The 15,465-nt window shown below is 54.5% G+C and overlaps 1 protein-coding gene across 7 annotated transcripts in view; it reads left to right on the forward strand.

Moving 5' to 3' along the window:
• Positions 1-5,436: 5,436 nt before the first annotated feature.
• TESC (tescalcin) overlaps positions 5,437-15,465 on the forward strand; it is a 46,051-nt gene continuing 36,022 nt past the window's right edge. For 6 of the 7 annotated variants that reach the window (XR_011441349.1, XR_002809705.2, XM_023647078.2 and 3 more), the window contains exon 1: positions 5,635-6,037. Coding sequence is in view for 5 of the 7 variants with exons in the window: in XM_023647078.2 (XP_023502846.2) it covers positions 5,650-6,037 (388 nt within the window). In the remaining 2 variants the exon portion in view is untranslated. Of the gene's footprint in view, positions 6,038-15,465 lie in introns of all 7 variants that reach the window. The other variant, XM_023647077.2, reaches the window with a different exon arrangement.

A 15,465-nucleotide genomic window follows, 5' to 3' on the forward strand; every position in this document is an offset into this window, starting at 1 on the left:
ATCCAGAACAGGCAAATCTATAGCGACAGAAGGCAGATCAGTGGTTGCCAGGGGCTGGAGAGAATGAGGGGATTAACGGGCGGTAGGGAAAGGGTGTGGGGTTTCTTTGGGGGATGATGAAAATGCTCTAAAATGGACTGTAGTGACGGATGCTCAACTCTGTGACGATGCTAAAACCATTGAATTGTACACTCTAAACAGGGGAGTTTTATGGCATGTGGATTATATCTCAATATAGCCATTAGCAGAAAAAAAAAAAAAACCCAAGACAGTCTAGGTCAGAATCCCCTGGAGTTCTCATTTCAAGTGCATTTCTTGGCCTCCTGAGTCAGAACCAGAATTTAAAGAACCACCCAGGCAGTCTGCATGCACAGAACTTGAAGAACCATCGCTCTAGAAAGAGTCTGGGCCATGCTGTTTCCTTGGAATCGGGGTCTTGCAAGTGCACACCCAGTGTGCATCAATTCTTTCGGCTGCTGTAACAAATGACCACAAACGTGGTGTCTGAAAACAACACAAACATCTTCTCTTACAGTTTTGGGGGTCAGATGTCTGAAGTGGGTCTCACGGGGCTAAAATCACGATGTCAGTGGGGCTGGTTCCTTCTGCATGCTCCAGGGAGGAATCCGTTCCCTTCCATTTTCCAGCTTGTGGAGACTGCCTGCATTCCTTGGCATGTGGCCCCATCCTCCAGTTCAAAGCCGGCAATGGCCCATAGAGTCTTTCTCATATCGCCTCACATCACTCTTGACCAACCCTCCTACCTTCCTCTTTCCCATCTAAGGACCCTTGTGGATTACATGGGACCCACCTAAATAATCCATCTCAAGGTCAGCTGATTTTCAACCTTAACTCCCTCTTACCATGAAATATAAACATATTCCCCACTTCTGGGATGAGGATGTGGACCTCTTTGGGGACCGTTCTTCTGCCTTCTATACAGCCCTGCTGTTCACTGGTGTAGAATGCCTCAGCCCACATCACAGATGCTGAATAAATAAAAGTAACCCACCAGGAGTTGCGTCCCCCGGCTGCTGCATTTGTGCCTGAGAAAAGCTCCTAGCAGACCCTTCCACACACTGATGATCGCTGTCCCCTTCCACAGCCCCCACCCCCCTGCAGAGCCTGCAGTTAAAATAGATTTTGGGCCCCTGCCACCTCTTTCTGCTTCTCTGGTCAGCTTGTTTCTCGGACAACAATGGAGAGTTTGAAGCCCATCCAGAGACAAGCTTCCATCTGCCCCGTGCAAGTTCCAGTAATAGGTCACTATTTATAATTATATAAATAATAGAAAAACATGCTCAAGCCGCCCTCCCCAAGGAGCCCCCATCTCCTATTTTGAGGCGGTCAGCCCTCCCTCCCGTGCAGCTGCATCCCTCTGCGGTCTGGGCTGAGATGTAGATGCTGGCGCAGTGCAGCCTGGGAGGGCGGGAGGTGCTTCGCTGGGAGCTGAAGGATCCAGGGAAGTTGGACCCCCAGGAAGACCCTCATCCCAGGCAATCAAGCGGACACGAGTTTCCAACTCAGGGTTGAGTGTAAAGTTCTCGGGAAATGAAGAGAAGGAACAAGTATTGTAAAATCCCCTTGTAGAGACCACTCCCCCAAGACCGGAAATGATTTAATAAGAAGTGGGGGCTGGACAGAGATTCGAGTGTGAGTTCTGTTTGTTTGTCTCGCTAGGATCATGGGGAGGAGAGGGACTCAGGGCTAGCAGAAAGAGGAGAGCCAGGCTGGGTATACAGTCCTGGATATTTGCCTCCAGGGGAGGGAATGAACAGTTGTGGAGGAGATGCACCACGCCAGCTGTTTCACTCTTGCTGAATCCTCTCAATAACGATGGGATTGTGGATCCATTATACAGATGAGGACACCGAGGTTCAGAGTGGCAAAGTAACCAACCCAAGGGCACCCAACCAGGAATGGCAGGGCCAGGGTCCAACTCAGGTCTGATTCTAGCTCCTACGGCACGCTGTTGCCCAAGGTTACCTTAAAAGATCAGGGAGTCTTGGGTGAGAAAGGATGGTTTAAAGGATGACCAAAAGGACAACTTTAATTCAAAGTACAACTCGGGGATGATTCTTCTCTGATTCCATTGACACTAAAACCGAGAGACAAAGATATACGAAGCCAGAGTCAGGAGCCTGAACGGGCTTAAGAGAAAAACTGTGTGTGTCAGAGCCGAGACACAGGCAACTGGCATCTTCACCCCGATATATTTTACAAGAGCGTCACCCATCCTTACTTCTCTGAAGTGGTTTAGGTGTGGTCTTCTCTAAGTCAGAGGCCAAGCGAGGTGGCACTTGGAGTCCTCGTAAATTTCTTGGGGGTCAGTGGCCCAAAGATTCAGAAAAGTGTCTTGTTGCTCCCAGACCATTGCCAAGCCGTGGGAGTACCCGCAGGCCAAGTGACTAGAGGGACAGAAGAGCAAACTGGGTGACTAACAGGAACTGCCATTTACACGACTTCATATCTGCACTCTGATTCTAGTTTACCGCCCATTCTGAGCACCTTGGTGTTCCCATCAATCGAATGGGTCTGCGGTGGGTGCCTCTCCTCCAGGCCCCCGCAGCAGCCCGTATCCGTCAGTTTACCACCCATTAGTGATGGGCTGTTTCTCTCTTTCCTTCTTGGGATCCCTGAGCACAGGCACTGAGTCCTTCACTGTAGTGTCCCAGTTCCTGGCACTCAATAGTGAATGAATGAATGAATGAATGAATGAACGAACGAGCGTATGGATCATAAGAACAGTCCACTGGGTAGTGGTGTGCTGACTTGTCTTGGACCAGCTTGTGAGAGAAAATTGTTAAACATTCAGGCATTTTGCAAACCCCTTGTTAAAGTATTGGTAGCTTGAAATTGACCACAGTGGCAGTATTTACACAGTGGAAATTGGCAAATGCTACAAATCAGGGCTTCCCCGCCCCCTTTTCAGAGACTGTGCAGCTGCACACGGCTGGGTAGCATTTACTAGATCGGGCACTATTTGAAGCACTTTACAAATATTCACATTTCACCCTCACAACCATCCTGAGGAAGGCAGCATTATTATTGCCAGTTTACAGATGGGGAAACTGAGGCCCCGGGAGGTGAAGTCATTTGCCCAAGTGTGGTTTGGGAGTCTTCTTCCCCGACAGGAACGTGGGAGAGCCGAATGAAGACCATCCCCGCCATCTCCGGGCTCAGCTGCCCTTTGCGGCCCCACAGGTACCAGCCATTCTAATCGCGGCCGACGTGTTTAATCAGCTCCTCTGGGAGAAGAGCCAGTTGCCTGGTGACTGAAGTGTTTCCCAGCCCGCAGAAGGTCACGCTGTGTGATGGGAGGATAAAGATCACCACACAGCGTGCCCCTCCGCCAGGGCTCCAGACAGCAGATCCAATCAGACGGCCAGACCCCATGCAGAGCTGCAGCCCTCCCTCCCACTCTGAGCCAGCCGGCAGAGCCAGAGCCGTCGGTAGGATTGAATTAAAGCCATGACGTCGGAATAGGCGGCAGCAGACTGTTTGTGCATCGCTGCCAGAGAAGGGGGCAGAGCCGGGTGGAGTGTGGGTGTCAGCGCAGGGCCTCCAACCTCAGAGTCATCTCTCCACTCAGGACTGGCCCTTGGCGTGTCGCTTTGGGACCACAGCTGGGGACAATCATGGACTCCCCGAAGATCAGCTTAAGGGCTAGCAGAGTCTCTCCAGGGACCATTCTGGCTTGAACGTTCCAGATCTCCGTAGGCCCTGTGAGAGCCCAAGTCAACCCTTGTTTACTCCTGCAGTGTGGCCTCCCATGTCTGTCTCCGCACCCCTCCGGGAGTTCCTCAGAAGCGAATGTGTGGCTCCTGGTTGCCCCTGGTTGTGGCTCAGGATCGAGCCAGAGAGCTAAATGCAGCAGGGCCTCGATAAATGTGCGATGAATCAACGAACGAACAAACCCACAGACTGTGCCTTGGCGTCCCCACCTTCCCGCTGCCCCAAGGTGTCCCTGCTTATTCTCAAAGCTCTGCAATCAGGAGTAAATTCTCCGTGGTCAGGACACCCCAGCTTCCCGTTCGCCCAGCTCCCCGCTGGCTGGCGAAGGCGGCTCATTTGGCAGGAGCCCCAGGAGAGCTGACGGGGCGAGGAGGCCTCTGGGAGGAGGGGATCACACTGCGATCTGAAGAGGAAGCCCGGCCAGAAGAAGGGGGGAGGGAGCTCCAGGCGGAAGGAACAAGTGTCTGTGTTGGTCTAGGAGCTAAGGGCGGCCGGTGGGGCTTGAGATGAAGCGGATGGTGTAGACAGGTGATGGAGTACAGACCCGCTCCCTTCACCCCGCACACTGGGGGCCTCTCCGCAGCCGAGGGGCAGAGTGAAGCCATGTGCCCCTCACTGGCCCGGAGCTCCCTCCCAGGGCTTCGTCCCCACCCACTGCCCTGTCTCTAGCCCTGGGAGCAATGATGCCAAGGGGGAGGGGAGGCGGCCAGGAGAGTACCGTTTTCTGCCTCCCCAGCAGAAAGGCCCCCATCATTTAATCCTTGGGTAACGTAACAAAATAAAATTCCAGGAGCTGATTTGTGACTGGGTCTCAGCCGCCAAGGGTGCTTTTGGAATGCAGCCGCCAGGTGCTGCTGGCTCTGTGAATCCGCAGAGAGCAGTGGGCAGTGCGGGTTCAACCAGGACCGGGTTTCAAAGCCCCTGGTGGCTTTGAAAGGCGCCCGTGCCCCTGGAATGGGCTGTGACCCTCAGCTTGGGCCTGGGGAGGTATGGGCACCCTGTGAAGTTGATGTAGGTGGGCCCACCCAAGTCTCCGTCTGTGAGCACCCAAGGACCCGTGCCTGCAGGCCAGCACCATCACAGAGCCTGGCGTGCAGAACAGACACGGAATACATGCCAATCATTGATGGGCAAGTCACCAAGCACTATGGAGCCCAAAGGCCTGGCCTTGGGAACCAGAAAGTGTGGGACCTCCCTGAGAATCTGTTCCCCCCTGGTAACGTAGGTCTGATTCCACAGAGACCACTTTGTGCCATATCCCACCGAAGGCCCTTCTCATGGCCATCTCATTACCTAATTTATCCCCATTTTAGGAGAAGGAATCATAGTGAGACAGGTGGCAGGACTGTCCCTGGCCACCCAGCTTGGCTACAGAGCCCAACCCCTTAAACCATCTCACCACAGACCTTCTCCCAGCAGGCTTGAGGACCACCTGCAGGGCGTTCTCTTGGGCTGTTTGGCTGAAAGGCAGCCCCCTGGGCCCTGCCTGAGTCAGAATCTGGGGGCCGCCCCCCGCCCCCCCCCCCCCCGGCTCTTTAAAGTTTGACCACTCACCACCCCAAGCCCCTGGGCTGTGCGGCTCAGAGGGCGGGTCTGGCACGTGGGTGTGTCCACCATCAGGGTGCTGGGAAGGGGAGGGTCTTTCGTGGAATGAGCGCCCAGCCCGCATTCACGTTGGAGTACTGTTTTTATATCGCCTTTATTGCTGTTCAGCACAGAGCGAATTAATGCTCCCTCTACTCCTTCACTATCCCAGGAGAGATTACCTTCTGAGGCTGGGAGGACGTGTGGTGGAACCGGGGTGGGGGTGGGCATGGAGACCTCTCAGGGGTCCCATCCCTCCTACCTACACCCCAACTCTGCTCGCACCTGCTTCCTTCCAGAGCCGGCAGGGGTGCGGAGGGGCGAGGCGCGATGAGTACGGCCGCTGCTTTGGGGACTGAGGCACCTTGGCGGTGGGCTCCTGGGTCTCTCTACCCCTCCCTGTCCCCTCCCCGCCTTTTTGGCTCCGGGCGGGCCGCTCCTCCTCCCCGCAGTGAGCGAAGCCGGCGCGCGCTAGGACCGCGGCGCGCCGCCCTCCGCCGCTATAAGAGGCCGCGCTGGGGCCCCACGCGGACCCACGGCTCCGACCGGTCCCCGCGTCCCGGCCCGCGCTGGACCCGAGGGCGGACCGGCCGCTGCGCAGCCCACGCCAGCCCGGGGCCTGCGAGGGACTCGCGCCCCGGGGACCCCACTGCGGACACCATGGGCGCTGCCCACTCCGCCTCCGAGGAGGTGCGAGAGCTCGTGGGCAAGACCGGCTGTGAGTATCCCGCGGGGGACGGGCGGGGGACAGGGACGGGAGCACCCACAGGCTGGCCCGGGGGTTCCCAACCCGCCGCCGCGCTGTGTGACCTTGGGCGAGTAGCTGGCCCTCTCTGCGCCTCAGTCTCCCCCTCCTTCAAATGGGCCCCCGCCGGCCACTTTGCAGGCTGCGACGAGGAGCCCGCGGCGATGCTGAGTAAGTGGCACGGCCGCTCAGCTCCGGTGCTCGCGGAGTTGGCTGGGCACCCCCGGGCCCTGGGACTGCGGACGAGAGAGGGAGCAGGGCAGGCGGCCCGGCCCGGGAGAGCGCGCGCCCGTGGATGCCCAGCTGGCGCGCGCGCCCCGCACCTGAAAGTCGTTGGCGTCCCGGTGCGCAGGGGCGGAAAGTTTTGAAGTCGGCGGGACGTGGGTGGGAGCCGGGCTCGTGCGCTGCTCCGCGTGTGACCTCAGGCCGGCGAGCCGGTCTCTCTGCGCCTGCCTTCGTCCTCCCGTCTGTAAAATGGGTTCAGGCAGCGCCCCGCGCCCCCCGGGTGGCTGGGAGGTGTAAGCGCGGCAGCGCCCGCCGAGCGCTTGGCCGGCGTCCGGCGACCTTCCTCGAGCTCGCCCGGACTCCCGGCCCCGCAGAGGCTGCGCGCCCCGGGGCGGGGCGCACGGGGAGGCCGGACCTGGGCGAGCCGACCGCAGGCAAGTGACAGCGGAAGCGCCTGTCAGCCCCGAGGAGGCCGGCGGGGCTCGGCGGTTGACTGGCTTTGGTGATGGGGTCGACCGGGTGTGAGCCCTGCCAGCACCACTTCCTGGCAGTGTCACCTTGGGCTAGTCACTCTACCTCTCTGGGTCTCGGGTTCCTTCTCTCTGGAAAGCGAGTTCTGCAAGTACCTGGGAGATGCTCTAAGAAATGGGAGCTGCAGATAGGATTTCCAGGAGGGAGCTGGCTCCTGGCGCCTGCTTGGAGTTTATGCAGGCAGTAGCGGCCCTAGGTGATCACCAGGAGTGGGGAGCCCAGCCATTTGCGGTGGGCTAAAAGACGACCCCTCCTGACCCCTAGTCTAAACATCCCTTTCCAGGAGAATTGGGTGAAAATTACAGTAAGCCCTTAATGACTGGTGTGTTAACACGCAAACCTACACAGCCATATATGTATATCTCCTCCTATGTCCAGATATAGAACTGCTTCCAACTGGAGGAAAAAAAGGGTGTGGTGCAGTGTGTATAATATGGAACCCTTTTTGTTTAAAAAAAGAGAAGAGATAAGAGTATATATTTGGAAACGCTTTATTTGCATCAGGGACTTTGGAAAGATCCAAACGGAAGTAAGAATAATGCATAGTTGTTGGGGGATTGGTGGAGGGGGCGAAGGGGGTGCGAGCTTTTTCCTGTAAACTTCTTCATGTTTTCGTTTTGAACCCGTGCGAATATTTTACTTCTTCAAAAAGTGTTGTGAAGTCTAGTTCAACCGCAGGGTTAATGTGAGAGAGCAGGCGGCAGGACTCTGCTTGCCCAGACTTTCTTGGGTTTCCCCTGTTTTGGTGATTTCTTGGGTGTCCTCTCTTGCCTTGTATCTGGCCTGCCGAAGTGGGGGTTCTTTGTAGCTGGGATCTCCCAGGAAGGGGGCCTGGCAGTGCCCACAGCAGGCAGCCGGGGAATTCCGCTGCGTAGTGGGTTTGACAGGTGATGGGCGCAGAGCATGCTGGGAATCTTGTCAGTTTCCTGGGTCCAGTCTCCCACGGGGGATGGTAGATGCTGTGCATCCTGCTCCGTCGCTTTCCTAGAGGTGCCTGATGTGGCTTCCCCTTTTTGCTGCCCAGAACTCAGATTTCACATCCTAAAAGGGGGGAGGGAGACCACGGGGTGGGGGGGGGGGCTGGCAGGGAAGGGGTTCTGAGGTCAGACTGGAGCGGAGGGTGAAAGCCATCACTTCTCTGAACTTAAGTAGGTGGAAGGTGCCGCCTAGTCTTCTGAAACGGTGGCACAGTCTGGGCACTTTTACCCTTTCAGGGTGAGCCAGAGAGGCTGCTGATCCTGTGGGGAGACACACAGCATAAACAAATCACCCTATAGGTGTCAGACTCTCTGAACAAGATATAAAACAGTGGCATGAGAGTCGGGGGAGGGACAGGGGAACATTTCTTTAGGGTGGACCAGGAGGGCCTCTCTGAGGAGGTGGTAATGGAACAGAAATCCAAATAAGAAGGAGCCAGCTACGTGAGGATCAGTGGAAAGTGCATCTCAGGCAGAGGGTGCAGCAGGTGCAAAGGCCCTGGGCAGGAAGGCGTTGAGGACGATAAGTGAGAATTGTATGCAATGAGGACAGAGCCATAGTCAGGGCTCAGGGTGTGGCAGGAGCCTGATTTAAGGTGCTTTGCTAGGTCTGTGGCCTTGGGTGAGTCATTTATGCTCTGTGTGCCTCAGTTTCATCCTCTGTAAAATGGCGATAGTAGTCATACCTTCCTCCGGGTTGTTGGGAAAGAAAAAGTGAATGAATATATGTTGAGTGTTACTGGCCACGCTTTAAATACATTTGCATTTTTGGTCACTCTGAGCCACGGCTAAGAGTTAAAGCTTGGTCTCACTTCTGCCCTTCTGCATGACCTTAAGCAGGTTGTTTTACCTCTCTGAGCATCGGTGCCCCTATCAAAGATCATGTATGTTTGATGTATGTGAAGTGCTTGGCCTGGCAGGCAAGCGTCGGTTCCCAGGATCCTGCGGGCTGGACAGAGCCCTTGGGAAGCCTTCCTGGGGAGCAGGAAGAGCCTAGGGCCTGGGCGGCCAGAGAGCAGGCTGCACCCTCAGGGTGGCTGGGCTCCCCTCGCCTCTCTGAGGACCAGGATGGTCCCCGATTTGAAGAATGAGCCTAGTCTCCCCCTGAGGACTCCATCCAGAAACGATGAGCCAGGCGAGCCTAGCATGGTGATGGTCTACGTCACTCCTTGAGCACAGGCTCTGTGCCGAGCACCTCGCGTGCATTCTCATGGAATCTTCCTAAGAACCCTCCAGGGAAGGTAGTAATATGATCATTTTATAGATGAGGGAAACTGAGGCTCAGCGGGAGAAAGCAACTCGCCTGCGGTCCCGTGACTCCTAAGTGGAGCAGTAGGGGTCCCAGGATGCCCGAGGCGACTGTCCTGCCACTACTGTTAGGGGCCCAGAAGGGCTAGCAACAGCCTGCCCAAATATTTTTCTCATGTCCAGGCCTTTGCATAGGCTGTTCCCTCTGCCTGGAGCACTCTTCATTTTACTGTGGACAATTCAGCATTTGCATATGGGAATCCGTCTGTCACTGCCACCCAGATTAAGACTGCAAACATTTCCTCTTAAGCCTGTTGCTTGACGAAGCCCTGACTCCTCCTCATTCGGGGCTCAGCTTAGCGCTTGTTGCTCCCTTCCAGAAAGCCCTCCCTGCCTACTCTCCATGCAGCCTTTGTGGGCTCAGCGCCCGTCCTCGGGACACCCGCAGCCCTGCATTCCCTGCTGTAATAGCACACATCACATCCCGCCGCGTTATCACTGTTGGCGCTGGCGTCTGCCACCCTCTCGAGACTTGGAACTCCTTGAGAGCAGGGAGAATGTGTCCTGTTCACCTTTGTGTGTGGCACGTGGTACCCAGAACACAAGAGGTTCACGGTGAAGAGGTAAAGACCCTGGGGACTTTATAACCCGAGGAGTCCTGCCCAGGAGCGTGTGTCCAGTAGAAAACCTGGTGCCACCCCATCAGCTGGCCTTGGTCTGGCCAGCGGGCCCGGCACCTCTGCTTCCCTCCCCACACCATGCATTCCCTGGGCTTCAGTGCTGAGCCAGCCCTCCCTCCCAAAAAACAGGCCTGAGCACAGACTCGCCCACGCAGGGCTTCCTCGGGTCTGCACACCCACCTCCCCTCACCTGTCAGTCTCACTGATTGATTTCAAACATAAGCAAGTATTTCCAACCATCTTTTCTGAGCCCAGAAAGCTGACTACCTAGATTGTTAAAATTCGTATTCAAAACCCGAGCGAAGGCATCCTGGCTCTGTGTGTGAGTGGTGAGCGGGGCCTTCAGAGGCTCCCCCACAGTGGGAATGGAGCCAAGCCCACTGTGTGTCCCGAGGTGTGAAATGGGCCCTGGACAGGAAGAAAGGCTCCTTAGGAATCACTTTTCAGAGTTAGTTCCCATTTGCTACCTGGCGCTGGCCTGGCCGTGGCCACTTCCTGTCCCTTCCAGTATGTGCCTGCTCCTGGAGCTGGAAAGGAAACAAGAGGAGGATTCTGGGAAAGGTGCAGGGTCTATTTTTTCCTTCAGCCTCCAAAACAGCTCTGCAGGCATGACTGTGTAGATGCCAAGAAGCTGCCAGAAGGAAGGCGAAAAAACAATCTCCCAGATCTGCAGTTCAGACCTCATCAGGGTAATAGCTAATGTTTGTCAAGAGCTTGTCATCTGCCACACTGAGCCGTGTGGTTTATCTGCAGCCGCTCATGAAATCCTCCGGGAACACTCTGGATTTCCCATTTTACAGATGAGGAAATCGAGGCTCAAGAGATGACGTGACTTTGGGGCCAGCCTGGTGGTGCAGTGGTTAAGTTCGCACATTCTGCTTTGGTGGCCCAGGGTTCACCGGTTCGGATCCCAGGCATGGACCTACACACTGCTTGTCAAGCCATGCTGCGGCAGGCGTCCCACGTATAAAGTAGAGGAAGATGGGCACGGATGTTAGCTCAGGGCGAGGCTTCCTCAGTGAAAAGAGGAGGATTGGGGGCGGATGTTAGCTCAGGGCTAATCTTCCTCAAAAAAAAAAAAAAAAAGATGACGTGACTTGCTGAAGGCCACAGGCCACTGAGAAGTAGAGTCGGGTACCCATTCCTGGCCCCTAGCTCTCATCACTTGGGAGGGAGCAGAGATGTGGGGAAGCGTGTGTGGCCCAGGCCGGCTGGTGGGGGTGGCACTGCGTGTTCCGCTGGATTCTCAGCTCTGCGCATTACTCTTGGGTTATAGTCTTCAAGTGGCCCCAGACCACGCCCTTGGCCCACTCACTGTGTGCCGTGTTCCCACTGTTCCAGGCACGGGATGCCCAGGTGCCCAGTCACCTCCCCTGCCATCAGCAGCTCAGGGGCTCCAGGGGCCAGGGGGGCGGCTGCGCTCTTCCTGTCGTCTGCCGAGGCATATTAAGCTAAGCATATCAGACCTGCCCGGCTCCCTCCCCACTTCCTCTGGGGCGGACTGTGGCTTTTAACCTGGGGTCCTTGGGGAGTCTGTGAACCCCATGAAACAGGCGACAGAGTTGTGTCTGTGTGGCTCTGTGGGGAAGTGGACCTCCAGTGCTCATCAGATGTGGTCTATTGTGTGTAAATCATACTTCAATAAGAAAATCATAAAAGCACTTATGTTTTTTTAGGGAAATGAAAAACAGTGACTCCCTGGTAGGGAAGGAACAAACACATCTGGGAGGGCTGGGGCGGCGGGGGGGGGGTAGTCCCCGCAGGCTGAGCTCTCGGGGCAGCCTCTGGGGACAGTGGGCTGGTGTCCTGAGCACAGCGGTCAAGACCATGGGAGGGAGGCCCAAGGGACCCCAGCTTCTGGAACCCTCCCACCTTGGTAAGGTGGGAAAATCCAGGCGTCCGCTGCCCACCTCCCTGGGTGCTCTGTGTGGAAACGTGCAGAAGGAGCTGGGGAGCAGGGCACCCGCTGCTCAGCCCACGCTGATCTTTTGGACTCTGTTCCGCTGGCCCCGTCAGCTCACCATTAGCAATAGCCTGGGAGCAGTGTGCATCGGGCTTGCCCTGAGCTGCCTGCTCCAGGCTGCAGCCCTCTCTGAGCTGCCAGTTCCACCCCTTTGGAAATGTGGGGTTGACCAGATGGTCTTGGGTCCCTTCGGCCAGCTGTGCACAAGGCAACAGCTGCTCATGGGCACTTTATGTCAATCATCTTCCCATCCTCCTAGGAGCCCAATGGGACTTTTGTGACCAGTTTACAGATGAGGAAACTGAGGCTCAGAGGTGCCGAGTGTCTGCTCGAGGTCACTTCGGTGCTGAGCATGGAACCCAAATTCAAAACCAGACCTTTCCGTGGTTGCCTCTTTTTCAAGTCCAAGAACGAGATGGCCTCTCCCACGTGACATAAACCCACATGATGGAGACTGAGACCAGAATAGTCTGTATATGTGGGAGAGACGACACCGCTACCCCATGACCTCGTTAATAATGTTCCGCCTACTTGTTTACTAAGTTGGCAAGGGAAGACTCAGACCTGGAGGCAGATAGGATTGGCTCTGGGTGATGTGGAAAGTTCTAGAATTGTGAGCTACCTTGGCGAGGGGGCAAGCTGAGTGATGGGCAGTGTGAGGGGGTGGGGAACGCTGGGAGGAAGGGGAGGATGGGCTCCCCATTTCCTGGGGTCTTACCCGGTGGCTCCCATCTGTTTGAGAACAAGAATCGTGTTTTCTCTGCGTGAAAGCAATTGGCAGTCCCCTCCAGGACTCCCAGCTCCGCAGATTAGGAGTAATTAGATCCTCCTGCATCTTTCTTTCTCGCCTCCCCACCCCCACACTGGCAGGATATTTTTTGTGAGTTAATGGCCCCCAGAATGCAGCAGGGAATTTAATCAACGCTCAGATACGCCACACGGCCCAGTCAGACAGACAGAATACCTCGCATGTTGATAAGATGCTTTTACTTTTGCAAAGCACTTCCGTCTCTATGATCTCAAGCCGAGGGCACGAGGCGTTTTCAGCTCAGAAGTGCCCACTCGCTGCTTTGGGAAGACAGGACGGGGCCCCTTCTGCCCCTGCTGGTGAGACTGGACAAGATGACCTGGAGGAGCCCGGCCCCAAGGTCCTGCCAGCCATCCTGTCGCCTGCTCCAACTTTATTATTAATTCATAAAGCCAGAGGTCGAGTTGGGGATTTCCGCCGGTGGTGGCAGCCACCTTAAGCGCTAGGACAAAGAGGCCCTTTGTTGTCCCAGCAGTATGACCTTTCTGGACAGGCAGGCTGTCAGAAGTGGGTCTTCCGTTCTCGGCTCAGTGCCCTAGGAGGTGAGAAGGAGCGGTCAGATCTCAGGGCCCAGGTGCCTCCGGGAGGGCGGGCAGGTGGCCAGGCAGGCGACATCAGCACTGTTGGTGTGGCTGAGTCACCGACAGCGATGGAAAGAGAAGGCGGCTGCAGTGAATGACTTTCCTGGTGTGTCAAGGTTGGAAGGGACTTCATGCCAGGGTCCCAGTGATCAAAGAACCCCGAGAGAGCGCCCAGCACTTCGCAGGGCTCACCCACCTGCTAGTTCTCAGGCATTCTCTTGTCTTGTCCTCACCTGCATCCCCCGAGACCTCAGGTGGAACCCCACATGGGCACACCCTGGCCTCCCATCACCTGGGCCTTTACCAGCAGGTGGATGTGGGCTCGGATCACGGCACTGCCTTTTAGTGTCCAGGCAAGTAACTTTGCCTCCCTGAGACTCAGTTTCCCCCTCGGTAAAATGCAAATGTGTCACAGGGCTGCTGTGAGAATTAAATGAGAATTTGAGTAAAGCCCCTGACATGTTGTAAGTGTCAGTGGTTGTTGGCAGGTACTAATCATTTTGCTTATCAACCTTTGAGAAGCTGGCTACATTTCTCCTCTTTAAGGGCATTCTAGAACTTCTTTAGTAGTTCTTTCTATTTTTGATACGTCTGCTATCTTTCATGTGCCTAAAGTTCATTATCTTGTCCTTGTGCTGATGGTCAGGGACGTTAAAGTGCTTTAATTTGTAGCTCTGTTGTATTTTTTCTTTCCTTTTAAAACCTACCTATTGGTTATTATTGTTGTTTTATGCAGATACCATTAATTCTTGCAACTGTGTTCCTTACAGATTTAGGTTTCTTCTTAATAATACACTTTTCCTTAGATTTTTGAGTGAGTCTGTGAGTTGTCAGCTTTGTCTGAAAATGTCTGTATTTTGCCAGCGTACATGGGTGACGATTTGGCTGGGTATAAAATTCGAGGTTGTTGCATATTTTCTCTTTGTTTTTGGTCTCTTGTCGAGAAGTCAGCTCTTTTGCCTAATTGATATCTCTTTGTATAAATCTGCTTTTTTCCCCTCTGTTTTTGAATTTTCATAGTTAGTGTTTTTTTACCATGCTGTATCTCAGTGTGGATTTATTTTATTTATCCTGCCTGTGAATGTGTTAATGGTATTTCTGTCTACAGACAGCTCGTGTCTTCCATCATGAAAATATTATCTTTCTCTTTCTCTTCTTCCTCAGTAATTCCTGTTAAAAATATGTTGGGCTGTATATCTGTCCTGAATGCCTCTGAACCTTTCTTCCAGATTTTCTATCTTTTTATTGCTCTGTGCTGTATTCTGAGTCATTTCCTTAGGTCTTTCTTCCAGTTCATGAATTCTCTCTTTAGCTGATACATCTTTGCTGCCTTAAGCTGAGCATTCAGTTTTTTAATTCCAATGACTTTTTTAAAACATTGCATAAGTTCTATAGAGTTTTCAGATTCATCGCTGTTGTCATAAAGCACTGTTCTTTTGTTATTTGTGATAATTTAAAGCTTAACATAGAGTGTCTTCTGTTCCACCTTCTTGGGGTGCGATTGCTTTTTTTATTTGTCTGCTGATTCTCCCATGCGGTGGTTCGTTTGCTTGTATGGTTTGGTTTTTGATTATGAGCTCATCTTTGACTGAGCTGTCTCTCCGTGGTTTTCACATCCTTCCAGAACAATCTTCAGCTCCAGATTTATGTCGAGGCCCAGCCAAGTGGAGATGGGCTTGCCTAAGGGACCTCACCCATGAGAGTCCCGTATGCCCTGGGTTATGGAGGTGCCTCACGCAGTGCTCTGCATCCATTGTGCTGGGTGCCTTAAGGCTTTCCCTGGTCTGGAAACGCTTTTTACATTAATTCTCAATTTGGCTTTCCTGTACCCCAGAGGCTTGGGTTTTCCAGCCATGCCTGGTACAGTACAGGCTTGGAGTTTTGGTTCATCATGGAGGGCCCCCTCCCCTGTGCCCTGCCACCTCCTAGCAAAGTCAGTGTCCTTTTGATTCTTCAGGCCAGTGGGAACCACTTTTTCTGGCCCACCTTACGTGGAGAAGCAGCCTTTTGTGCTCCATCTTTTGACAGGAGTCTCACTTCTAGCTCAGACAGACCCAAGGGCGCTTCTGTCACTCGGTGTGTTGGAAGACCCCGCCCTCGGCTGTCAGAGCCTGTAACCATTCTGACTCCCCTGAGCCACCCCAGCAGAACCTGGCACTCTTGCCCTCCTGGATTGGGGTCCCCTCCTCGCTCTGGCCCCTGGGGGTTTCCCTTTCTTTCAAGCTGAGTGGTCTACTTAATTTTTTCCTATCTTATCCAGGGCTCCATGTATCTGTAGCAGGGTGGGGAGTCTGTGTTGGCTCCAAGGAAAGGAACTGGAGCTCTTTATCTAAATGTCCTACCATAGTAAGCCCTGCTACTTTCGGAGGCCCATCTCCACTTGGTTTG

The sequence above is a fragment of the Equus caballus genome, chromosome 8 (assembly GCF_041296265.1).
Source record: "Equus caballus isolate H_3958 breed thoroughbred chromosome 8, TB-T2T, whole genome shotgun sequence".
In the NCBI taxonomy this organism is placed as follows: domain Eukaryota; kingdom Metazoa; phylum Chordata; class Mammalia; order Perissodactyla; family Equidae; genus Equus; species Equus caballus.